Source organism: Micropterus dolomieu, linkage group LG04 (genome assembly GCF_021292245.1).
Source record: "Micropterus dolomieu isolate WLL.071019.BEF.003 ecotype Adirondacks linkage group LG04, ASM2129224v1, whole genome shotgun sequence".
In the NCBI taxonomy this organism is placed as follows: domain Eukaryota; kingdom Metazoa; phylum Chordata; class Actinopteri; order Centrarchiformes; family Centrarchidae; genus Micropterus; species Micropterus dolomieu.
Window position 1 is genome coordinate 14,652,477 of NC_060153.1, and position 22,852 is coordinate 14,675,328.

At 39.5% G+C, this 22,852-nt stretch overlaps 3 protein-coding genes and 1 pseudogene across 4 annotated transcripts; 1 reads left to right on the forward strand and 3 right to left on the reverse strand.

The window, feature by feature from the left end:
- Nucleotides 1-739: 739 nt before the first annotated feature.
- On the forward strand, nt 740-8,835 carry usp14 (ubiquitin specific peptidase 14 (tRNA-guanine transglycosylase)). Of its 2 annotated transcripts, none has more exons than XM_046047315.1 (16): nt 740-901; nt 1,824-1,969; nt 2,535-2,567; nt 2,677-2,781; nt 4,233-4,336; nt 4,534-4,592; nt 4,697-4,827; nt 4,976-5,056; nt 5,172-5,254; nt 5,442-5,556; nt 5,850-5,915; nt 6,043-6,135; nt 6,237-6,365; nt 6,453-6,513; nt 7,525-7,632; nt 7,777-8,835. In XM_046047315.1, exons 1-16 carry the CDS (start codon nt 886-888, stop codon nt 7,920-7,922), a joined length of 1,476 nt encoding a protein of 491 aa, XP_045903271.1. In that variant the 5' UTR covers nt 740-885; the 3' UTR covers nt 7,923-8,835. The 2 variants fall into 2 exon arrangements, with proteins under 2 accessions (XP_045903271.1, XP_045903270.1); XM_046047314.1 differs by lacking the exon at nt 740-901 and adding an exon at nt 1,378-1,429.
- A 43-nt stretch (nt 8,836-8,878) lies between these two features.
- On the reverse strand, nt 8,879-15,202 carry thoc1 (THO complex 1). Its single transcript, XM_046047313.1, has 21 exons — nt 15,082-15,202; nt 14,789-14,862; nt 14,626-14,686; nt 14,452-14,521; nt 13,256-13,374; nt 13,114-13,162; nt 12,934-13,029; nt 12,710-12,792; nt 12,544-12,617; nt 12,316-12,424; nt 12,049-12,183; nt 11,814-11,914; nt 11,656-11,722; nt 10,897-10,947; nt 10,699-10,769; nt 10,456-10,551; nt 10,199-10,264; nt 10,016-10,099; nt 9,738-9,885; nt 9,555-9,639; nt 8,879-9,319 (listed from the first exon to the last, which is right to left on the reverse strand). Exons 1-21 carry the CDS (start codon nt 15,127-15,129, stop codon nt 9,042-9,044), a joined length of 1,965 nt encoding a protein of 654 aa, XP_045903269.1. The 5' UTR covers nt 15,130-15,202; the 3' UTR covers nt 8,879-9,041.
- Nucleotides 15,203-18,531: 3,329 nt separating this feature from the next.
- LOC123970147 (aquaporin-1-like) lies at nt 18,532-20,780 on the reverse strand. Its single transcript, XM_046048039.1, has 4 exons — nt 20,358-20,780; nt 20,040-20,201; nt 19,095-19,175; nt 18,532-18,921 (listed from the first exon to the last, which is right to left on the reverse strand). The coding sequence occupies exons 1-4, from the start codon at nt 20,778-20,780 to the stop codon at nt 18,727-18,729; spliced, it is 861 nt and encodes a 286-aa protein (XP_045903995.1). The 3' UTR covers nt 18,532-18,726.
- A 225-nt stretch (nt 20,781-21,005) lies between these two features.
- Nucleotides 21,006-22,400, reverse strand: LOC123969697 (annotated as a pseudogene).
- Between the last annotated feature and the right edge of the window lie 452 nt (nt 22,401-22,852).

Sequence of the window (22,852 nt, forward strand, 5' to 3'; positions counted from 1 at the left end):
GTATACCAGTTTTCACTACAGATACACATGACACGTTTCAGAAGTTTATTATAAGGCTATACATGAGGCCATCCCAAGGCTGGATTACCAAGTGGGCAACAGCCCCAAGGGCTCCAAAAGGTCCAGGCTTACTGTTTGCCAACTGGTTTGTGTTAATTAAGAATTTGTTTATAAATATGCAGTGCAGAAGCACAATATCATCAACTGACATGATGATAGGTCCTGTTTTATTTTCCAATCTTAGTTACTAGATACTTTTTCAAATTTGTGCTTACATGTTATATATATACTACACAAATTGGTATTTTAATGAAATTACCACACAGTTATTGTTGATCAGGTCAGTTTAATGTATATAGCCCAATATCACAAATTTGCTTCAAGGGGTTTTAAGTGGGCCAAGTAGTGTTACATTGTAGACAAACTGTACATAATACATAGGAGGAATAGGGACCTTAATGGGGGCCCAGCAGCTAATTTTTGCCCTGGGGCTCTTCAGATGGTTAATCCAGCCATGATGTAGTAAGTAGGTCGATTTATTTTGTCACAGTATAACAGGTTATAGAGTGAAATTGAGTTTGTAACACATGTTCAGGGAAGTTTTAATAGTGGGAAAACTATAACCTGCAGTGACAACAACCCAGACAACTCATAAATACTGTAATAAATGTGGCAGAAAGATCTCGGAAACGATCGTCTGGGTATATTGCCTGCGTCAGGATGGCCAGCAGATGCTGGAACGCATCGATAAGTTCCCAGCGTGTTGTTGCAGCGTCATTCTGTTTGAATGAAGTTCAGACTGAGAACTAGCTAAGTCTTCATTCGCGCCCCGGTGGATTGAAACAGGAAAAAATAAAGAGTTGAGGAAGTAAAAGGTTGCCAAATATGCCGGTGTTTACAGGTATGATGTTTTTAATACAACGCATTAATTGACATTGAAAATAACAATACAAACTCGAACCCTTACACGTGTTTTGTGCAGTAACGTAACTTACATTTAGCATACTAGCTTAGCTAGCTTTAGCATGATATGCAGTTAACATGCTAACGGTTGTCGGCAGTCTATTAGCATTGCTAGGCCACTGGGGTCATTATTAAAAATATATATATATTTCGAGACAGGAGAATGTACTAAATTGTTAGACTGGTGTAACTGTTTGTTAATTGAGTTTACAGAATGTATTTGGGAAGCCGGCTACGCTAATTGGCATCTGACACAAAACAGAAAGCAGCTAGCTAACTTACTGCCGCTAAGTGTCAGCTCATTAGGTTAGCCAAGCAACAGCCAACGTTAACGCAGGTTAAACGAGTTAACGTTCTATAAATACCTTGAGCCACTTTATTTGTATTCTTGTCAGTTAAAGCCATGACCATATCTAGTTTTGTATCGGTATGAAATTAATAGAAGCACGCCTTTATATTAGCAAAGGTAGCCTTGCTAACCAAGTTAGCCAAATCACGAGAGTAACGTTACACTTTATAACATTAACGTTAAGCTTTTCACTGCAGTTGCGGCTTGTTGGAAAACATTAATACCTGTAGAACACAAGGCCGTTTTAACATAACAGTACATTTATACGAGTTTTCAGCTGTTTTGTCATTAAATTGGCAGCCAAACAGCTAAACATCAGCGTTCACTCCGTGCTCTTAGCCCGTTAGTCAGTTGGACTGTAACGTTAGCTGTCTGATTCCAAGATGCACTTTACTGTTGCTAACTATATGCTGTGTCATACATGGCAGCAGTTTGACAACGTTAGCGCGCTTTCCAACACTCACCCTGAGTCGCTAATGTGTGTGTATTTACTATTCCTCTATTCTTTCAGTAAATGTGAAATGGGGCAAAGAGAAGTTTGATGCAGTAGAGCTGAACACTGAGGAACCACCCATGGTATTCAAGGCGCAGCTCTTTGCCCTGACAGGAGTCCAGCCAGACAGACAGAAGGTCATGGTGAAGGGAGGCACTCTTAAGGTACTGATATTAACAACAGTCTAGCATCTGGATCTGAGGTGCATGTAAAAAAAAATATATATATAGGGCTGCCAGTTTGCTTTTGTTAAAGGAATAGGCAGTTTTCTATATTTTCTCTTGTTCTCAACAAATCCCATGAAAAGACCAAAACCACCAACATTTTATTGATCCTTCTAACAAGTGTTGCCTGTCTAGCCACTTTTTACAGTGTTAAAGATGTTACAGACAAATTGAAACACACCAATGAGCCACAAAATTGCATGCAGTGATGTGTTCTTTCATTATGTTGAACAAATGCTTTTTTAAATATTCATTAGAGCACCAAATGTGCATTAATCCACAGCTGAAAATGGTATCCAGCAAATGCACTGTTGACTGCTCTTGGAGTAGTGTTTGTTAAAAAGAAAGTATATGACTTAAGTTTCAGTAGGGCGCGAATGGGCTCTGTACAAGTATTGAGAGACGTACTAACACATTATTGGTTTTGGTCTTTTGTAAGATGTTTTTGACGGCGGCCCTACCCATTAACTGTTTTTTAAGAAGCTAACCAATGTCTTGTCCTTAGGATGATGAGTGGGGGAACATTAAACTGAAAAATGTGAGTATTTAAGCTATGTTGGAATGCATATAACAAGCATTTAGAGCTATACTAGCAAATGTATTCTAACAAGAAAGTTATTGAATTTTAGTGTATTTCTATTTTATAGGGAATGACTCTGCTGATGATGGGCTCAGCAGATGCCCTGCCTGAGGAACCTGCTGTCCGGCCCATGTTTGTAGAGGACATGACTGAGGAGCAGCTGGCCTCAGCGGTGAGTAAGCCTGAAAATGACCAGTACGCCTAAAACAAATATGGTGGTTGCTGTTTTCCTCACTGGCGTGGGCAGGTAACATGTTTTCCTAAATGTGATGTTTACCAAGTAGAGAACATAATAAACTAAATATACAGTATATGCTCCTTTCTGGGAGATCTGCTTCCGAAAGTTCGGCATTTGGGTTGATCTGAGAGAAATGTACTGTTAACAAATTAATCTTCAGTCAGCAAGGTTTTTTGTTATTGTCATGAATTTATGCCAGTGTTTACCAAACATTTCTATTGAGGAGGAATTGTGCACTGAACACTAAATGCATGTGAACTCTAAACCGCTGTCACTTGATACTATCCTGCTGTTTGGCGTGCAGTCTCATCTCAGCTAAGGAATCATCAGTAGCTCATAGCAAAGAGTCATGTTTCAAAAGGAAAGAGTTGCTTATTTGATGGTCTGTGACGATGCCAGCTCTCCTTTGAAATCCACACAAATGTAATGATTTCATGTGTTAGCAGGTCCGTACAGCAGGATGGCTCAATATAACTACTCCGCACTCGAGGGAACTCTAGGAGGCCGTGATTAAGGGCCCGTGTCCACCAAAGCGTTTTTTACCAGCTGAAAACACCACCTGCTCTTCTGAAAACGCCTAGCTGGGAGTGCTAGGGTGCGTTTTGAAGGCGCAGTGGTTGCTATGAAACACAGTGTCTTTGGAGGTGATGTGCTGCAAGTAGGGTAGGCTAGTTAATTTTACTGAATGTAAAAATGTCACCACAAAGTACGTACGCCTGCTTGCTCTGGCCTTTGCTCTGCATGAAGAGAAGGCTGAAACATGAGCGCAGACTCTCCGTACGTGGATTCATGAGATTTTGCGGGCAAGGAAACACCTCAGCGAGTATGCACATCGTTTCGTTCAAGATCAGATATGCACGGTGTGGTGTTTGTCCCGCCCCTACTGCACTGTGATTGGAGGGCTGGGTAAAAAGTGACAGTGATGAGTGCAGCATTTTTCCCAAAGTTGAACATTTTTCAACTCTCGTTGATCGGAAAAAAACGCCCAGCGCGGAAAAGACGCCCAGCGCCTCATCACGCTCCTGGCGTTTTTAGCAGCTTGGAAAAACATGGTGCTCCCATTGGAATGAATTGAAAAAAAGACGCTTTGGACACGGGCCCTAAGCCTTTAAATTAGAAATTAATTTGAACAGTACTTTTAAATGAAAACATAAAATGTGGGAGAAAGAACAGCATGTTTTGCAAACATGAAATGACGGGCCAACACTTTAAGATGAAATCAGCTCAAATATAAACAGCGTGACATGTTGGTCTACTTTTATTATCTCAGGAAACACTGGCATGAGGAAGCTAAATGGAAGACAGAGTCCTTCATTTTTAAAATTTTAAAACTATTCTACGTTGATAACTGTGGAGGAATTTATCCCAATTTCTGTCATTTTCAGATGGAGCTGCCTTGTGGGCTGACAAACTTGGGCAACACCTGTTACATGAATGCAACAGTGCAGTGCCTGCGCTCTGTGCCAGAGCTCAAAAATGCACTCAGAAAGTGGGTTCTGCTATTATTGGGTTATTACTTAAACTATATTCAGAAGTTTAAGATATTTAATACATAAAGATACTATGTTTATGTGGTCTAGATGTACTGAAATTAGATTTTTGTCTTTCACCTAAAGTGTTTTTATCCTTTCCCCGGGTCTTGTTCTTTTGGTTTTGCTGTTGCTGAAATCATCTTGTTTCCTCTAGGTATTCAGGTGCTCTGCGATCTTCAGGGGCAAATGCACCATCACAATACATCACAGCAGGTATGAGGCATAGTGAATTGTTAATCTTGTGAAACTCAACCATATGTTAGTGTCTTTACATGTACTAATGCATATAAAATGAATGTTTATCTTTGCATCCCCAGCCCTTCGTGACTTGTATGAGACCATGGACAAGACCTCATCTAGCCTCCCACCCATAATTTTGCTGCAGTTCCTTCACATGGCCTTTCCGCAGTTTGCTGAGAAAGGGGACCAGGGACAGTACCTCCAGCAGGTGAGAAACTCCCACCACAGTTACTAGGACTGAAATTGATACAGCCATGCCATGCATCTTGTATCTGCATTCTTATAAAAAAAATTTTTATGAAAATATCAGGGCACGGTCTCACTTGTTGGCATTGTGTTGTGTTTTGTTATCTCAGGATGCCAATGAATGCTGGCTGCAGATGATGAGAGTGCTTCAGCAAAAGTTGGAGCCATTAGAGCCAGAGACTCCCATGGAGGTAAAACCTAATGATTTTTTTTAACCTTATGTTTTATGAAGAAAACATGTAATTGACAAGTTAGTTGAGGACAAATAACATGTTTTATTTATGCGTTTTGTCTTTCAATCTGTAGACCGACTCTGAGAGCGCTGCTGCCTCTGCCTCTGCGAAGAAGAACTTCATTGACCAGTATTTTGGCGTAGAATTCGAAACTACGTATCCTTGCTGCATGCTTTCTTGTTGATCTCATCTTTTTACATTTTAGTAGTATGGTTTGACTCTGAAGGTTTGGGACATAGAGTGGTGTGTAGTGTCATTGTTGTGTTGAAGGTAAGGCCCAGCAAACACGTCCCAGCTATGACATTACTCTGCTAGGCTTTTTCTTAACTCTCCTGTATGTAAGTATGAAATGCACAGAGTCTGAGGAGGAGCAGCCAATCAAGGGCAAGGAGAGCCAGCTCCAGCTCAGTTGCTTCATCAACCAAGAAGTTAAATACCTTGCAACAGGACTAAGGCTGGTACGTATCAGACAGCAAAAAATGGCAGCTGAATACTTTTTTAGAAATGTACTGAAATGGAGGAGCATGTTTTCTTCATGAGAGAAGTGTCGTCTTCAGAAGCTGTCCCCGTGTCTAGTAGTAGTAGTAAGATGTGCACGTTGGGTAGCTTTGCTTTTTAAAACTATGCTTGGATGTTTTATATTTGTCCATGTCCAATCAGATTGATAGAAATGAATACGACAAACTGGCACACAATTTGTCTCCAGAGTAACATGGTTCAAATCATGTTTCTGCCCGTTTTATCTCTCCAGAGACTGCAGGAAGAAATCACAAAAATGTCTCCATCCTTGGAAAGAAATGCCCTGTATATAAAATCTGTAAGTTTTTCCTTTCCCTGTAATTTTCCTTGGACATTTGAAAGAAATAGTCTTGTCTACAGCTATGTTTTGTAAACTTAAATTTGAAATGTTTGTACCTTTTTAAAACATTCTGTCAATCCTCTAGTCAAAACTCAGCCGTCTCCCTGCCTACTTGACTATACAAATGGTCCGATTTTTCTACAAAGAGAAGGAGTCTGTCAATGCAAAAGTCCTTAAGGTTTGTCTTGAGCCACTAGTCTTTTGATTTATAACAGGACTCAATAAAATTGGTCATATAATTTCTGAGTCTAAAATAGTGTCTTCAAATATTCTTTGAAGGATGTCAAGTTCCCGCTCATGCTGGATGTCTATGAGTTGTGCACCTCAGAGCTCCAGGAGAAAATGCTGCCAATCAGGTCAAAGTTTAAGGAGGTTGAGGACAAGAAGCTAGAGAAACAGCAGCAAAAGGTAAGACTATTCTATGCCTATCTCTTTATTTGAATAGTCTTCAATCCTACATGCTTAACTTTAGTGTTGTCTTTTTTTTTGCATTAGTTGGTGAAGAAGCCAGACACAGTGAAAGCAGTGAAATATGAGCCTTTCTCAGACTCTGACGGTATGTTGGAACTTGACATCAACACCCTCTGTTTTAAAGGGGGGATGAACACTAAAACACTGCAATTTTTCATAGGGCTGGACGATATGGTCAAAAATGTTATCGCAATAAGTTTCATATCTTTCTATACCAATTATCACGATATGTTTCAAGTATCTTTCTAGTTTAAAGGCAGATTTTTGCTCCTGAGTGAAAGTTAAAGAAACCTGATGGTTAGTTGTGGTTTAAATGTTTCTCTGTAGTCAACACTAGATGCCAAACAGTGAATCACTTCACAAATCTGAGTTAGAACATTCAAAACAATTATAAAAAAATCTTTGTCAACAAATATGCATGAGTAAAATGAAGTAAGCTTTTTTCAGTCCTTTTTCTTCAACAAAATAAACATCTTCATAAAAAAACTTAAGTCCTAATTCGTGGATGATTCAAGAGAATAAAATCAAACCGTTACTCAATATGTATTGAACATTTTTTTTATATTGTTGAAAAAGTTTTTATTACAATAATTGTTGTCCAGCCCTAATTTTTCATGATGCATATTTGGTGAAATATAGGCTATTTCAACACATAGGAGGAAAAGTATGTAGACCTTTATCTTTGGATGGGGTGGTATTAAAAAAAAAAATTTAATAAATTGATTCCAGCCACTCAAGTGGATGCTTATTAATACAAATACTGTGATAAATGAGTTTATTCATTATAAAAATCCACCAACACATATAGGCAGCTGAAACATTAGTCAGGTTTTGAGAATGTTTAGATTTTACAATTTTACACCAATTTCAGCAGTAAAACTGTTAAAAATGCAGCTGTGTTTTCTCCTTCTGTGCTATTACCACAGCTTGTTGCACTAAGACTTACCAAGGTCATGACTAAATGGCAAATCTCAAAAGTTTTGAGTCCCTGCAAAACATCATTGCCCTACAATGCCTAGCAGTGTAATGACATTTGAAGGTGGACTTCCCTCTTAAGGTAGGAGGAAATTGTAATATCCTGCTGTTTCTCCTGCAGACATCGGTTCCAACAATAGCGGTTATTACGACCTGCAGGCTGTGCTGACACACCAAGGCCGCTCTAGTTCATCAGGTCACTACGTGGGATGGGTCAAGAGGAAAGAAGGTAACCAAAGATGATTGACGCTGCACTGTATTCAGCATGTGTCATGACTTATGTCAGTTTCTAATTATAAAAGCACACATGTACCTAATCTTACGTGTACGCAGACGTACAGATGAACTTATTGTTATCCTTGGTCTGTGTCAGATGAGTGGGTCAAGTTTGACGATGACAAGGTGAGTTTGGTGTCTCCAGAGGATATCTTACGACTGTCTGGTGGCGGAGACTGGCATATAGCATACGTTCTACTGTACGGCCCCCGGCGGCTGGAAATACTTGAAGAGGAACAGTAGCTGTGGAAGATTTCCTAGAAGACAAAGACAACATCCAACACACGTACAAATTGCCATTTTCAAGCACTGTCTGCATTGATGTGCAGTAAAACTGGTGTCTTTAAAGATTTGATGACCTTAATTTTTTTTGTTTGTTTTTTGTAACCAACACAGATTCTTGTAAAACAAATTCTGTCAAATGGTGTTAAATATTCAACCGGAGTGGGCTTTGAAAATGGAGATCTGACGAGAGGCAATCTCTGGACTGAATCCTTGAAAGAGGTTTTTAAGTCTAGCTCTGCAGTTTCATTAAATGTTTTATACACATTGTATATTTTTTAAAGCCTTTGATAAGGTGCTCATATCATAAAAGCAAAATATTTCTCTTGTCATTTAATCAACCAAGCTGTTGTCCTTGACATTCTGGCTTGTATCCTCTCAGATGTATTATGGAGGTTCACGTTAACACTGTAAATGAATTGCCCTTGTTGACCAGTTGGCCCTCTGGAAAGTGTGGGTTCAATCTCAGGTCTTTTCTTAAGTGCTTGGCTCGCATCATCTCCTGGGATTGTTCTCAAATGTATTGACAGATGAGGTTCTTTCTGCCAAATCTTTACTAATGCTTTTTTTTGGGGGGGGGGGGGCAGTGGAGAGAATGTGGGGAACTGGTCAGAACAGGTTGCCCTTGTGGTGACCTGTGTGCGGTTAAATAAAGACTTGAGATTCAACCATGATGGTTTACTCCACAAGCCTTGAACATTGTTCTTGCTCCCAGATTTCAGACACCTTCACTGTTGCTATGCTTCACTCGGTTCCTCTTCGCAGGTTTCTGATCACTCTGCCACAATGTGTAAGACCTAAACATTACCACTCTGTAATAAGTTATTGAATGATTGCTTTTCATAGGTGGTGAAAATAAACTGTTATACCAAAATGTGCGATTCTTAATGTGATCATAATGAAAAGTCTAACAGATGTTTATTAGAAAACATTTGATTTATTGAACACTACTACAGTGAAAAAACAAGTTTCAACCTATACTACATACAAAAAATTTAGTCTCAAACTGTTCTTGGTATGAAAAGTGATGCAACAATTGAAATGGAAGTACTGATTATTTAAGGTCAAGAATAATGTACTTTAAGCCTCATTGAGGCTGTCCGCAATCTGGGAGAATCCTGCAGCATTAAGCGCTGTGACCAGGTTCTCCACAGTAGCTTGTGTTCCCTCTCTGTCCTGCCAGGCTACAAGCAGCAGTTTAGCCTGCATGTCAACATCTTCACTGTCTGTCTCAATCTCCCGCAACTCTGCCGCCTTCATCTCCAAATGAGAAGCCAACGTCTTCCACTGAGCGCCCAGTTTGGCTGCTATGTCATCCATCTGCTGGTTTGTCACCATCTTGCTCTGTATGCTTGGACCTGAAAAAATGGGGAGGATTTAAAAAAAAAAAAAAAAAAAGACTTGATCTAAAAAAGGATGGAAATGAGCAGAGACGTGGAAGATGAGGTGATTTAATCATCTTAACTCTGACCTAAAAAGTACAGATCAAGCTGGGGGATGGATACACCCAAGTTTTTTCACTTTTAGTTGCAGATGCATGTTGGGATGTAAATAGACGCTCCATATACTCGTCGAGCAACTATTCAAACTCACTGTCATTGCTGTCTTTGAGAAGATTATCTCCATTATCGTCGTCATCCTCTTCTCCTGTCTTGATCTCTTCAGAAGGGATATCCTTCTGCATGTATGGAATGAAAATCCCATTATCAGCATTTATCCAAAGTTTTTCCTTTTTATAATGATGAATGCGTTTTTTTAAGTAACAAAAATCCTCACCGGCAGCTCTTTAGCCAGTTTGCTAACCATGCTGTCTAAGTAATCTGCCAGGCTCTTGAACTTCTGGTTAGTTGGTTGAAAGAAGTGTGGACTTCTCCTGGACAGCAGCCTCAAAGCGCGCCAGCCGTAGTTTGGGTTCCGCACCACCCTGCATTAATTTACAGGAAAAAAAGGAAGTCTCGCACAAAGGCGTACAACTTTTGGACTTCTTAAAGGATTTCTTCCTTGCAAACTGGCTTTCAAAAGTTCTAAGAAGACATGTCACAAGGCAAACTCACTTGTACTCTTCCTCCACCATGTTAGAAGGGTCAGCCTGTTCAATGGCCTCCGCAAAGAATTCATCCAGTGATGGCATGAACTCCCTGAATAAAAGACATCAGATATTTAAAAATTTTTTTTTTTAAAAATGCATTTTTCTGATGCATGCATAAAAAGGTAAGTGTGATTTTAGAACCACTGACCTGTTGTCTGACTTGCAGGCCTCCATGTTGTCTTGGTTCAGATTCCACAGTCGAGTTAGCTCATCGCTAACAAAACAGAACAGCTTGAATTATGTAAGTACACTTACTTCAACTCTGGTCATGATTATTAAAGATTTTTTTATTTGTCTTTTTTATTTATCTGCACAGAGCAAGTCGCCTCAAGCTGGCACAGTTTCACTACTTCAAAGACATTTTGACTATAAGACTAAATATTTAAATTGTATTACATCACATACTTTCCCATGAAAATCTTGCGGTCCGGCCCTTTTCCAAGGAAGTCTTCTGGAGCTTGTCTTTTTCTGGTGGGTCTTTTGGGTTTGTCGTCTACTGTCCTGTTAAAGAGGAAATAATTGGTCATTTTGGCATGGTAGCCCATCCTCCCACAACATTCTTTTGTTATAAAAATGTATTAATTAATGTAAAAATCAACCAAATAAAATTATCTGCCACAACTCTATTGTAACACAGCGTTTCAGTACCTTTCTTTCACAAAACTCGAGCATCCCTCATTTTTCCAGACATTCCAGTTCTCCTCTGTGTTTAGGATATGCTGTCAAAGATGAGACATTTCTAGTGTCACTAGTGTACAGAGAACTCAACAAACTTTGTAGAACGTGAGCATGTACAGGGAAGCACCATTTCAAATTTTATATCAGTATTACCAAGGCATGGCTTACCTCAACCATGGTGGCAAACTTGTCTCCATCAGGGGGGATCTCTCTCAGCAGCTACAAGACAACAGTCACATACATTTGCTTTTCTCTCTCTGGCATGCAAATAAAAAAAACGAGAACTGTCTAAATGGCGCATCTCTCAGAACCTTACCAAATCAAACTGAAGTTATCAGCATGCCTCGATATTGCTGATGGTAAGTAGAATAATGTTTTTCCTGATATTAGTTTGCTGACCCTTAAAGGATCATTTCAGTATTTTTAAACATAGGCCCTATTTTCACATTTTGGGTTCAAAATCCCTGCAGGAGATGGCTTCAGCTAGCAGCTGCAAACCGGCGGCAACATATTCACTGGGAGTCACTTTCTACCTTTCCATGATGTTGTCAGACAGCTGGTATAACAGTCTGAGCTTGTCAGTGGCAAAAAGAAGCACTTTCTGTAGACTTATTTTGACAGGTGTAATTGCCTTGAAGGAATACGTTGCAGCCACTGCAGCCAGCTCGCAGCTGAAGCCATCTACAGCATGGATTCTAAAACATTTTGTACCTACCAGTCATTTCGACACCAAATATGTGAAAATAGGTCCCAAGTTTAAAAATACCAAAATTATCCTTTTAAGTACCTACTGCAAATTTATAATGATCGAGGTAAATCTTAACATCAAAAAATGTAAGATAATGGGGAAACAGTCAAGCACATTTATTTACGGCTTACAGAAGCTACTAGTATGTATGATCTATGTCAGTGTGACTTAGGACTGACCTGATAAACAAGTTTAGTAGTCTCTTCTATCCACGTAGTCTGGTCATCATTCAGAACACAGCTGGAGCTGTACAAGAAATGCATACAAAATATGAACTCCCAGCTACTTGATGACTGTTTTTTTTCTCCACACAAACTAAGGGAGGGACATGCTTTACCTTTTGAACTTGACCTGACCCTTCAGGTACTGGAAGAGGATGAGGTACTGCAGCAGAATGTGCCGCCTGAAGTTGCCGTCACTGAGCTGCAAATCCATCAGCTGGAGATGAAAAAAAGAAAGTTATTGTTTACCAAGTGGAACTTAATATCTCATCCAGCCTTTAAAGAGTCTTAAAGCTGAATAGAAATATATGAACTGCCAATTACTCCTGGAGTATAAAAGAGCTTTCTCACCTTCTCACTTGTTAGGAACTTGGCAAAGTAGACATGCTCTCCTCCCGATGCTCTCAGCTCCTCCAGCTTTCTCTTAGAGGCCTGCATGTCGTCCAACTTGTAGCTCTTGAACACTGCCAATGTCTCGTCTGAGTACTGTGCGGGACAGAGAGGTATTTGGCAGTGAGTCATTATTTTTTAACATCTACTTTGTTATGTATGTTATGATCTGACAAACGGAGCGCAAGGGAACTAAATTTTCTCTGCTTTTGCGGTCAGGTGCATTACCTTAAGGAATGTCATCCAAGAGAATTTATCGTAACACTGCACAGGGTTTCGGAAGTAGTCCTGAAGCGTCCAGAACTTTCTGTACAAGTTGTAGTCAATTGGAATGGAACTGAAAGGAAAATTTGACTCCATCTTCATAAACTTCAAAAACCGTAACAAACAAAAGTGTCATTTAAAAAATACAAAAAATAAAAACGTTGTGTATTGTAGAGCATGACCTTCACTTACCATGGTGCAGGAGCATCATCCTCTCCCATTTCTCCTTCTTCCACCTCCATACCATCCTCCTTTTCTTCTGTGTGCTATAAACATGGAACCATAAAATAAGCCTAAACTGAAGTTTTCAGATTACATCTTCAATTTCCACAATCGTTATCAAGTGTCAGCACTTTACCTTCTGGCCGAGGGTGCTTTCTTGTTCATTTTTGTTGAACACTGTTATGTTGTCCAGATTAAACTGGCTCTGTAGATTAAGACCTGGAATATAAATGGCAGTACATACAAAAGTGCAATTAGACAAGGCTGAAGATTATACAGTAACTATTATTCATTATATCCACGAGAGGTTGATGTTGTCTTATTCATTTAAAGACAATTCACACAAATATCTGTTCTTACCTGATTTTTCAGACAGAGGAAAGAGACGTGCCAGGAAAAGTTGGATTCGCCCACAGAAGACAGTATTCTGAGATTTGGACAGCCTCCTTAAAAGATCTACAAAGATTGAAAGGTGTGTTACAAATAAAAAGCCCTTTAAAAAGTCTCCTTCAACAACACAAATTAAAATAAAAGGCTTACCATTACACATCCTCAACAAGTAGTTTTTCCCGGCAGTGTAAAACGAGTTCTAGGAAAAGGGAGGGGTGCAGACATAGCGATTATCTAAATTATACTGGAGAAATATCCAGGTGCCTTTACTGAGAGGCTGCAGCTTATTTACCGATTTCCAGGTGGAAACATTCTCCTCGACAAAAGAGAATATTTTGTCACATTGGTCAAGAGGAAGGCAGTCCAGTACATCTCCCAGCAGAATGAAAGGCGTTGTTGCAGAACAGATACCTACATGAAGAGAGTGAAACAAGACAGAAGAAGCGCGATCACCACAGTCTTAAGATCGGTTTGAGGTGAGAGAAAGCTTGCTCCAAAGACTTTCACATGAGTGGTTTTGTCAGGTCAACGCTTTACAATTGTATTGTTTTTGTATTATTGTCTTTTGGGTATTATTGTCTTTACACTTGTTAAAGCACTTTGTAATTTGTTTTTGAAAAGTGCTCTACAAATAAAGATTATTATTATTACAAACACTCAATAACAAAGCAGTTTTTCCTGGGGGTGAGCTGAAAAACCCTACAAATGTCCACCAGTACTAGGTTTCTGCCAGTGTCATTTGTTCTTACTAAGCTGTGGTTTGTGCGTAGTAAGAACACATTCTGTACTGATGCGCAAGTCATAGCAACGACGGTGATATTAATGTAGGCATTAGTAGCAGATGACAGATAAAAAAAAATAAGTACTACAATAAAATGGAGGTTGGCAACTAGGGAAAACAGGAGCACTTTGATGACAGAGATACTATGGATAATGGTAAATAGCAAAGTGTAAAATTAGAGCAGCCGTGTTTAGGTAAGGAACTATTTAACTTAATTTAAATAAAACCCAATATGAAAATATGGACTTGTAAGGAATCAAACAGTCAATAACAGAAGATGGAGCCAGTTTGAGTAAGACCTCAATAATAAGAACTATATTTCAAACAGTGAAACTTGGTGCAGGGTGAAATGATGTGTGTGGGGATTAATTGACTGATCACAACTCAAAATACATGGCAGTTGTTTTAAGAGAAAATGTTGTGTTGTTAAAGTTGGCATTTGTGGGTTATGGGTTGTGTATATGCAGCTTTTAATGTTCTGTTTTGAAACTTTTATTTCTACCATTAAGGAAGATTATAGTATGTGTTGTCTTCTTTGGAAGATGAAGTCTAGTATAATATCACGGCAATACAGATATAGATATGTACTATTACTGATTGATATGCAGCACCATGTGGGGTGGCAACTGAAATAATATGACACTAAAACAAGTATTCCTTCAGTTCTGCCGTCTCTCCTAAGGCAAACTGTTCGGAGAGTAACATACCTTCTGTAACTGCATCAATACTCAGGTAGATGAGAGACAAGTAGTCATCACAGCTCGCCTTCTGCTCAAGCTGCAGAGACACAAGCATTCAATTTAAGGCTTTAACATACAGTCCGGTTAATTTAATGAGGTTTGTAGAAATAATTTAGAGTAGGCCACCGCTAATTTACTTACAATCTGATCACCAAGAACACCCTTAAGTGCCTGATCGAGTGTGGTCTTCTTTTCTGTCTCACTGTAACACACGAGACAGATATGTGAAACGACTTTCTGCTAAACCAACCTTGTTGATGTGTAACTTCATAACTTGTGCAGAGGCCAAATTAACACTACTTACTTCCCAGGGATCTGGTTGAACGCATTTACCAAATGTTTTCCGGCTTTACCAGTAAGGGCATTTCTGACAGACGTCTGTAGGTGTGTGAGAGAGAAGGAAAGAATATTTATTAGAGAAAATGCATCACGTTTTTGTTAGCTTAGCTAGCATTTGCTATCTGCTAACACTAATAGAACTAGGACTAGCAGCAACTTTTAGTAGCACACCTGCTACCTAGATATGGTTTTAGTTACGACATATTGTATATAATGGCACGCGTCTTAATACATAAATGCAACTTTAATATTTCTCACCGTAAATTTGTTTTTAGCGTCGACAAAATTAAATAAAGACGGCGACATCTTTCCACTTCTGCAACCGGAACTGCCGCTAAACTTCTTCCGGTTTCTTCGGCTGTGTGGTGGGTGGGGTGCATTCAGGGGCTCTCTGATCCGGAACCATTTCTCACGCTTAATATCGTTAAAAAAATTATAATACTTTATTATCTGCAAAATTGTTCCTGCCACTTTGTCTGTGGCAATGGCGATACTTTGTGCATTTTGTAAATGTCTTTTTATTGTTTTATATCACAACTCAGTTGTAACATTAAACAATGCTAATATTTAATCTGTCTAAACCAGGTGTAGACATTAATGTGCTCATGAACTACGTCATCTTTAATTGTCATTTTGTTTTGCCTTATGGTTAAAACAGATTGAAGTTTAAGGAGTTGTAACTGCATTTAATTATTGTTAAGGACAAATTTTGTTGGTAATGAAAAAGGCTATTTTTGTATATTTACATGTATTTATTTGTTTCTAGAATTATTAATTATTCTGTATTTCTACATTTATTCATGTCTGTCTGTATGTGAAGTAAGTTGATCGTGTCAACATTAGTCTCAGGCAGGACTGGTTATATACATATTAATATGTTAAATAATTTATATTATTGTTTTTTATATTAATGTTTTATATTTATTTTTTTGTCCTTATATATGACCTTATATATGACCATAAACATCCAAGCCTAAATCCAATTTAGACCAGAGGGCGGTAGTGTTGCTCACCATATTTGTTAGCTATGGTGGAAGCTGTCAGGTCATACACTGACACACATAAAATAATAAGTGGGCCCTGTGTGTGTGTGTGTTTGTGTGTGTGTGTGTGTGTGTGTGTGTGTGTGTGAGTGTGTGCAAGTTCTGTAACCATGATCGGATAAACTTGAAACCACCCTTTCCTGATGATGATCATGACAATCTAATGATAAACATTACACCGATGTGCAGCTACTGAATAGCTACCACAAAGGTCACAGCAGTTACATTTGTATGTTTTTTTGCACATGTGTGTATTTGTTAATGTACACTTCCGTGTGTTATGTGCATAAAATTACCGCTACTGCGCTGCAGGGCCTAAATTTCTTAAAAGGATTTACTGCCAACACGTATGTCACGCAGCACGTTAAGCCAGCAGGGCATTACACTGTAATGTCAGTCATCAAAGACCCATACATGATTTTTTAGTTTTGTATTCACGCACACAACTGATTTTATTACCATTTTGTAGGTTGACAAAATAAGTCAGTTCTGTTAAAATCAGATAAGACATTGTTCATTAAATACATGGGTAAAAAGTATTTTGTATGCTGTACACAAACATTATTGATGTAAACAAACATTAATAACCTGGATATGGCTGTTACCAAGGGTTAGCCTGTGAAACACTTGTTATTCAATTTGATATCAGGTTTCATTCCCTTGTTTTGAATTTTGTGGTGGGGTGACCCTTTGGTTTACATATCAATCACTGGCCCGGCCTTTAACTGACAGAACCAATGTGAACACTGTGGCCTGTTGTGATCTGTTTACCAAGCAGTTTCACGGGTCACGACCTCTGGAGTAGTTTGTAGTAGTGGGACCATTCATCTTCTGCACCCTCTGACAAATGTTTATAGCTCAGCAGTTACATAGACTGTTAACTGAACCTTAAGGTGTTGTGCTGATGTTTGGAGAAAAGCATTAAAACTGTGAAAATGTAGGCAAGTAGAATCATGTAGAAAGAGCTGAGATCATTTTCATGGCATCTGTGTGTTCTCAATATTCATAAAAAGGGGAAGTAAGAACTGTTTTACTCTGCAGTTTTGATTGGCAACTTGACAATCCAACGCAAAATTCTGCACACAACACCTTCCTTTTTGACACTGCGTTTATTGAACCTTTGCCAAAAACTGATGAAAAGCAGAAAGGGAGTGAGCATGGTATGTAACTCTTGGGTTGCAGATAGGGGCCCAGCACCAGTCATGTGGAGACAGGGTTAAGGGGGCTAGTGAGCGGTCAAGGTTAAAGTTAAAGGGGAAGTACTCCTCAAGTTGTAGACGTTACTGTACATGTTCTGCTGGGTTCTAAGGAAGCCATAGTATGTCCCTATGAACATAGCTGTTTCTCAATATTTTTCTTTCCTATCAAAAGACCAAATCCTACAATGTGTTTCTTTCCCCCATGTTTCCTCTTACTCTGAAATCTACGAGCCCATATGTAACCCCATACCGTTATATTTCTTATCTAGTGTGCACAGGTTATTATCTTGTGCACACAAGATAATTGTGCACACAAGTTATTTGTCTTGTGGGAACAAGTTATTATAATTACATTTTAAAAAATCTTTAGGGGCTGTGTAGAAATCAGTTTAAATCAGGTGAAGTCTTCATTCCCAATTGTTTATTTTGTCTAAATAAAGATAATGAGAGGACCACTGAACACTTTCCCATGCCAAGTCATGGAATAATCAAGCCCAACATGAGAGCCAAATAATTTGATGAAGGACAGTCTCAGACAAAATGACTGAGGGGCGACAAAAAGAGCATTGTCCATGTTGTTGAGGACAGACTTCAAAACAAGAGGCTAAACACAATGCCCTGACCTCCGAGGTTAAGCACACAAAGGAAAGAGATTTTAGATTGGCCGCTGACTGAGGCAATGACTGTCCTCTAAAATTCCACCATAAAAAAATCATGTGAAAAAATGCCTTGTCATATAAGTGAGATGAACCAATCATCATGGCTTTCCTTCACTGATCAATTTCAAAGCAGTGCACGTAGCAGCTTGTTGACGAACCAAACTGATGATCATCTCACACAGAGCAGAATAATAGGAATGCTCAAAAAGTTGATGTGCATCCACCATGGTGGTTATCCTGCCCCCGATTGGCGATTTAGCCAACAATAACTTGCATCTATTTAAACCCGTGGCTGGATTGCCCTCTGACGACAGGATTCCTGATGAGAAATATTTGGTTGTGGAGTTTAAAGTCACTTGATAATTCAATATTTAGCCCAGGGCGTGGGAGATAATCAAATACCTACAAGCAGGAAATAAAATAATAAGGGATATGAGAGGGGCCGCGTGCGTAGATGGAGAAAGGACATTCTTGTGACACAGCCAAACAGGAAATCTCCACGATGGCCACATCTTGTCTAATCATACTTTTTCTTATATAGAATCAAAGTGCTTGTATGCGCAATTACTTGATTCACATCCTTGTGTTGTTTTACCACAGAGAGATTTTTGGGACTGTCGCCAAACACCTTGAAAAGAATAATACTGTATACATTATGTGGTCCATTATGAAGAAGCTAATGTTAAGGTCAAGCAGATCTAAATATACATTATGTTGTTCTGGTAACTGCATAATGTAAATAAGGATATCTTGACCTTACTTTGAACTTTGCAAATTAGAAAATAGTTTGAGATGAAAACACTGAAACTGAATGAAAACACATCTTTATTATAATATATTCACTGGTTAAAAAATACACACATGATATGATTACAAGGCCACTTGCTGCAGAAATGAAAATAAAATTGAAAGCCACATTCAAAGGAAATCTGTGAATCATATGTTGTTTATAGACATGCTGACAGACACATTGTTGACAAGAGCTAACATGGTACATGGTGTTCAGTGTTTGGGCCACTGACTTGGCCCTGGGGTGCTGTTGCCTTCTTCAGGTATTTCAACTGCATGGTTTTCACCTTCTGGACCATAAAGCAGGACATGCCTCCGCACACTGAAGGTTTGTGCTCGTGGATACAGAAGGAAATCATAGATAAGAGCTGCTGCGATGCCGCCACACATGGGCCCCAGCCAGTACACCTGGAATGAAATCAGACATCAGCTACATTTGTCTCTGACAAAATAAAATGGATAATATTGGCTTTTAGGGAAACCGTGACCCTGTACCCACAGGATAAGCGGTTGATGATGACTGAGTTAGTGAGTGAGTGAATAAGTGAGAGGAGAAGCCTCAAACTGTTAGCAGATATTACCCAGTGGTTCTCCATTTCACTACGTATCACGGCTGGTCCAAAGGAGCGAGCAGGATTGATCCCACATCCAGTGAAACTTATCTGTAAATGGCAAATTCAGTTATTGAACAAATTACATTCATGGAATTCATGCCAGTTTGGAATATGTGGTTAACTTGCACATTATTGTGTGTGCATGCCAATCACAAGGTAAACCTGTTGACATGCCTCATTAGTTTCTTTTAGTGTTGATTGACCAAAAATGAAATTAATGTTTTAATCGTTTATTTATCCATTTTTTAAGTTGATCGTGGTGAGGGCCTAATTGTAACCGCTGTTCTTTATAATGCAGTTTCCCTGTGTTTTAGCATATGCCGTAATGATTTTTGGAAGTTTTAACATTATATAAGAACATTTTAGCACCAGCGATATAGGCTGTGACCCCTTCGTACCTCTGCAAGTTGTCTTATGCTGCTAGGAAAATACACTAAAGTGTTTTTAAAATGTTAATTTGACACACTGCTAATATGTGTTCAACTTAATATGACCCTTGTGTACATGTCATTGCAATTGTGATTTACTGCACCCGCTTCCTGAAGTGCTGGGACATCAGCTACACACACTACAGGATTATGTAACAAGGCATGGCGGAAAAGTCTTATCATGACAATTCTTGCCAAACAAAGAAAAACTATACTGAAAACGAGGAACAGTGTTCTCAAGTAGACCCTTACCAACACTGACTTAACAGGATATTTGCTTCACAGCACTGCAAATGGCCTCAAAAATAAGCAAAAAGAACCTCTGACAGTCTTAACAAAAATCTATCTTAGCTGAAGTGGTAACCTCCCTTAAGAGTCTCCTCTACCACATACATTTGTCTCCGGAAATTATTTTAGTCTACTTTTGACCTTGTCAAAATTGCTGTAAAATCCAAACACAGATTTAGGATTGTGATTTACTTACTGCTGCAAAGTGCCCGAGCCCCACTGACAGCCCAATAGCCAGCGGTGCAGTACCTTTAACATCACTCCGTCTCTTATCAGTCACTGCTATCACACACAGAACCAGCTGAAGGGTGGCAAGGAACTCGATGATGAAGCCTTGTCCTACAGTCACTCCATTTAGCTGCAAAAGACAAACAACAAATGCAGCTAAATGAAACAAAGTTACACTTTATTATTGGAATTAATGCAGTGGTTTATTAGATAAAAGGTATTTTGAAATCAAAATAATTGTCCTGTCAAATGAAAGTAAAAAAAAAGCTCAGGATCACCACCTTACCTTGTTAACACCAAGGGATTTGCTGCGTCTAGATCCGTTCACAATAGCACTAGCTGCAATGGCCCCAAGCATCTGAGCCAGGATGTAGCAAACACATCTGACAGCGCTGATCTGGCAGCTGACCAGCAGGCCCAAAGTGACTGCAGGGTTCAAGTGCGCTCCACTGATGTGCCCTAAACTCTGGGCCAGTGTGGCGATGGCCAGCGCAAAGGCAAGCGAGACCTTCAGCTCCTGCGCAACCATCTCCCCCTTATCACTATTCTCATCTATTCCAGTGATAGCAGATATACCAACAAATATGAACAGTAACATACCGACAAATTCTGCAGCCACAGCCCTCCAAAACACCCAGTGTTTTATTTCTATCATCTCTCCTTCAAATGTGTCTACCGTGTTAAAACCAACATGTGGGTGCTTCAGCATTTATACTGAAGAGGCTTGTGTGCAGAGGGGAGGAGAAACAGGAAAGAAGATGCACTGCCAAGGTTTTAGGTCACACATCTGTGCACTAGAGAAGATTATTAAACTAATTTAAATTTTAATATTTTATTTGTCACAAATCAGCAGTATACAGTATCAATTTTCACTCACAGACTATCTCCTTTGACAATTATAGACATCTTTAACACCCTCCAGAAGGGGCTCACGTCATGTCATTTTCTGGTGTTGAGTCACAGCAGAACAGGGTGCCAACAGATAATTATACAGGAGAGCTGCCACCACACCGGCACTCTTCGGTTCTGCCCAGTACACCTGAAAACAAAACAGGATAGACACGTCCCCGTTTCAAAAGGGAATGATTCCATGAGTCCAACACGTTCAAAGTATCTCATTTACAGCTCCACAATACACCCAATGATCATCAAAAGACTTCTGTTTAATTGCAGGCCCAAACGATCAAGCTGGGTTGATACCATATCCTGTGTAGCTGATTTGTGAACCATATCAGAGGAAAACACCACTTGCCTCTCTGGCTGTGCATCAGCAGATTGCATGCAAACCTGATTTACAGCCAGTTCATTCCATGAGAATCCATTGTATCGGGCCAACACAAGATGGAGAAGCCATCTATCCAATTAATGAGGAGAGGAAATGTTTTGATACACTCACTTCACCAAGGTATCCCAGCCCAAGAGACAATCCAAACGCCAGAGGTGCGAATCCACTGACATCACGTTTTTGACTGCAAGCAGACACACACACACAGACACACACACACACACACACACACACACGAGCAGCTCAAAACCTTGACGTGGGCTGATTTAGCTGCAATGAAGGAGAAAACACTTAAGTATGCACTCTGCCTCTTCTGTCTCCAGATAAACAGTAAATTATGATTAAGGGATTCTTTCACCTCCACTTCTTAAACTCTGAAAAAGCACTTAACTAACTAAGCATGCTGCCAAACACCGGACCATGCTTTATTTAGTTGCCTGACTGATTCAGTCCTTTACAAATTACTGCGAGGACAGTACAAGCTTTCATCTTATAAACACTCCCTGATGAGAGGCCTGCCTTTGTCGCATTACAGCGATAAACCAGGAGTAATAATTAAAATTTGGCATTTAAGTTAAACAACTTCTCACCAGCAGTAAGAAAATGTGGAAGTCTAGAGATTAGAACACAACACTTAAAACAATGAGTGTCTGGCAAGGAAACTAGCTCAGGCTGGAGGCAATTCCCCAAATGCCACTCAATCGGAGCACTACACGTCATTCATTAAGCGGAGCATTACTCAGGGAAATTGGAGGCACAAGGATTCCACCTTACCTTGTTAACACCAAGTGAGTGTGTGGTTGCTGGCCTAATACCATACACAAAGGCACTGCCAGCCACCGCTCCCAAAATCTGAGCTATTATGTAGAAAAAGGCTTTGAGGACACTCATCTGGCAGCTGGCCAGGAGCCCCAGGGTGATGGAAGGATTCAGGTGGGCACCTCTAATGTAACCTATACACTGAACTAATATGGCTAAGCCAAAGGCAAATTCCATTTTTATCTCCTGGTCACGGGAAGAATTATTTAAGTTCCCTGTTGAAACTGACAAAGATGATCATTCTCAACCAAAACTGCCCTCCAAAATGTCCACGTTTTAATTTCTGTCAACTGCATGCTGACAAACAGGTTTGAGGCAGAATTTGAGTGATACACCACGGCTGTGGTAGAGGCAAAGATTTGGTTCCACCACCAGCAGCCCAATTGAAAACATCATGAGTGAAGTTCACCAGCTTTAAAAAAAATCTGGCCTAATTAGAAACAGCTGAGAGATATGCATTTCAACCAGTGAGAATGACCTCCACGTCTCCTGTTCGGTTCAGTACTTTTCCAGTTTAACAGAAGGCGGTGCTGCTTTTACTGGTAGTCAACCAAACTATTACATTGTGTGTGATAAAGTGCTAACTGAATGATATAGAAAACCTGTTCAGATGAAAAATATATTAAATTAGCTAAATGTTCTGTTTTTTTTTAAATAAAAAGGAAAAGAGCATGGTT

Coding starts and splice junctions, on each gene's coding strand:
- usp14 (XM_046047314.1), top strand. CDS start 1,393: ATGAAATTAATAGAAGCACGCCTTTATATTAGCAAAG. Junction 4,593..4,696: donor ATCACAATACATCACAGCAG/GTATGAGGCATA, acceptor TTGCATCCCCAG/CCCTTCGTGACTTGTATGAG. Junction 5,057..5,171: donor AGCCAGAGACTCCCATGGAG/GTAAAACCTAAT, acceptor TTCAATCTGTAG/ACCGACTCTGAGAGCGCTGC.
- thoc1 (XM_046047313.1), bottom strand. CDS start 15,129: ATGTCGCCGTCTTTATTTAATTTTGTCGACGCTAAAAACAAATTTACG. Junction 13,030..13,113: donor CTTGTTGAGGATGTGTAATG/GTAAGCCTTTTA, acceptor CAATCTTTGTAG/ATCTTTTAAGGAGGCTGTCC. Junction 9,640..9,737: donor AACTGGCTAAAGAGCTGCCG/GTGAGGATTTTT, acceptor CCATACATGCAG/AAGGATATCCCTTCTGAAGA.
- LOC123970147 (XM_046048039.1), bottom strand. CDS start 20,780: ATGCTGAAGCACCCACATGTTGGTTTTAACACGGTAGACACATTTGAA. Junction 20,202..20,357: donor AATCCCTTGGTGTTAACAAG/GTAAGGTGGTGA, acceptor TGTCTTTTGCAG/CTAAATGGAGTGACTGTAGG. Junction 19,176..20,039: donor GGCTCGGGCACTTTGCAGCA/GTAAGTAAATCA, acceptor TGCCATTTACAG/ATAAGTTTCACTGGATGTGG.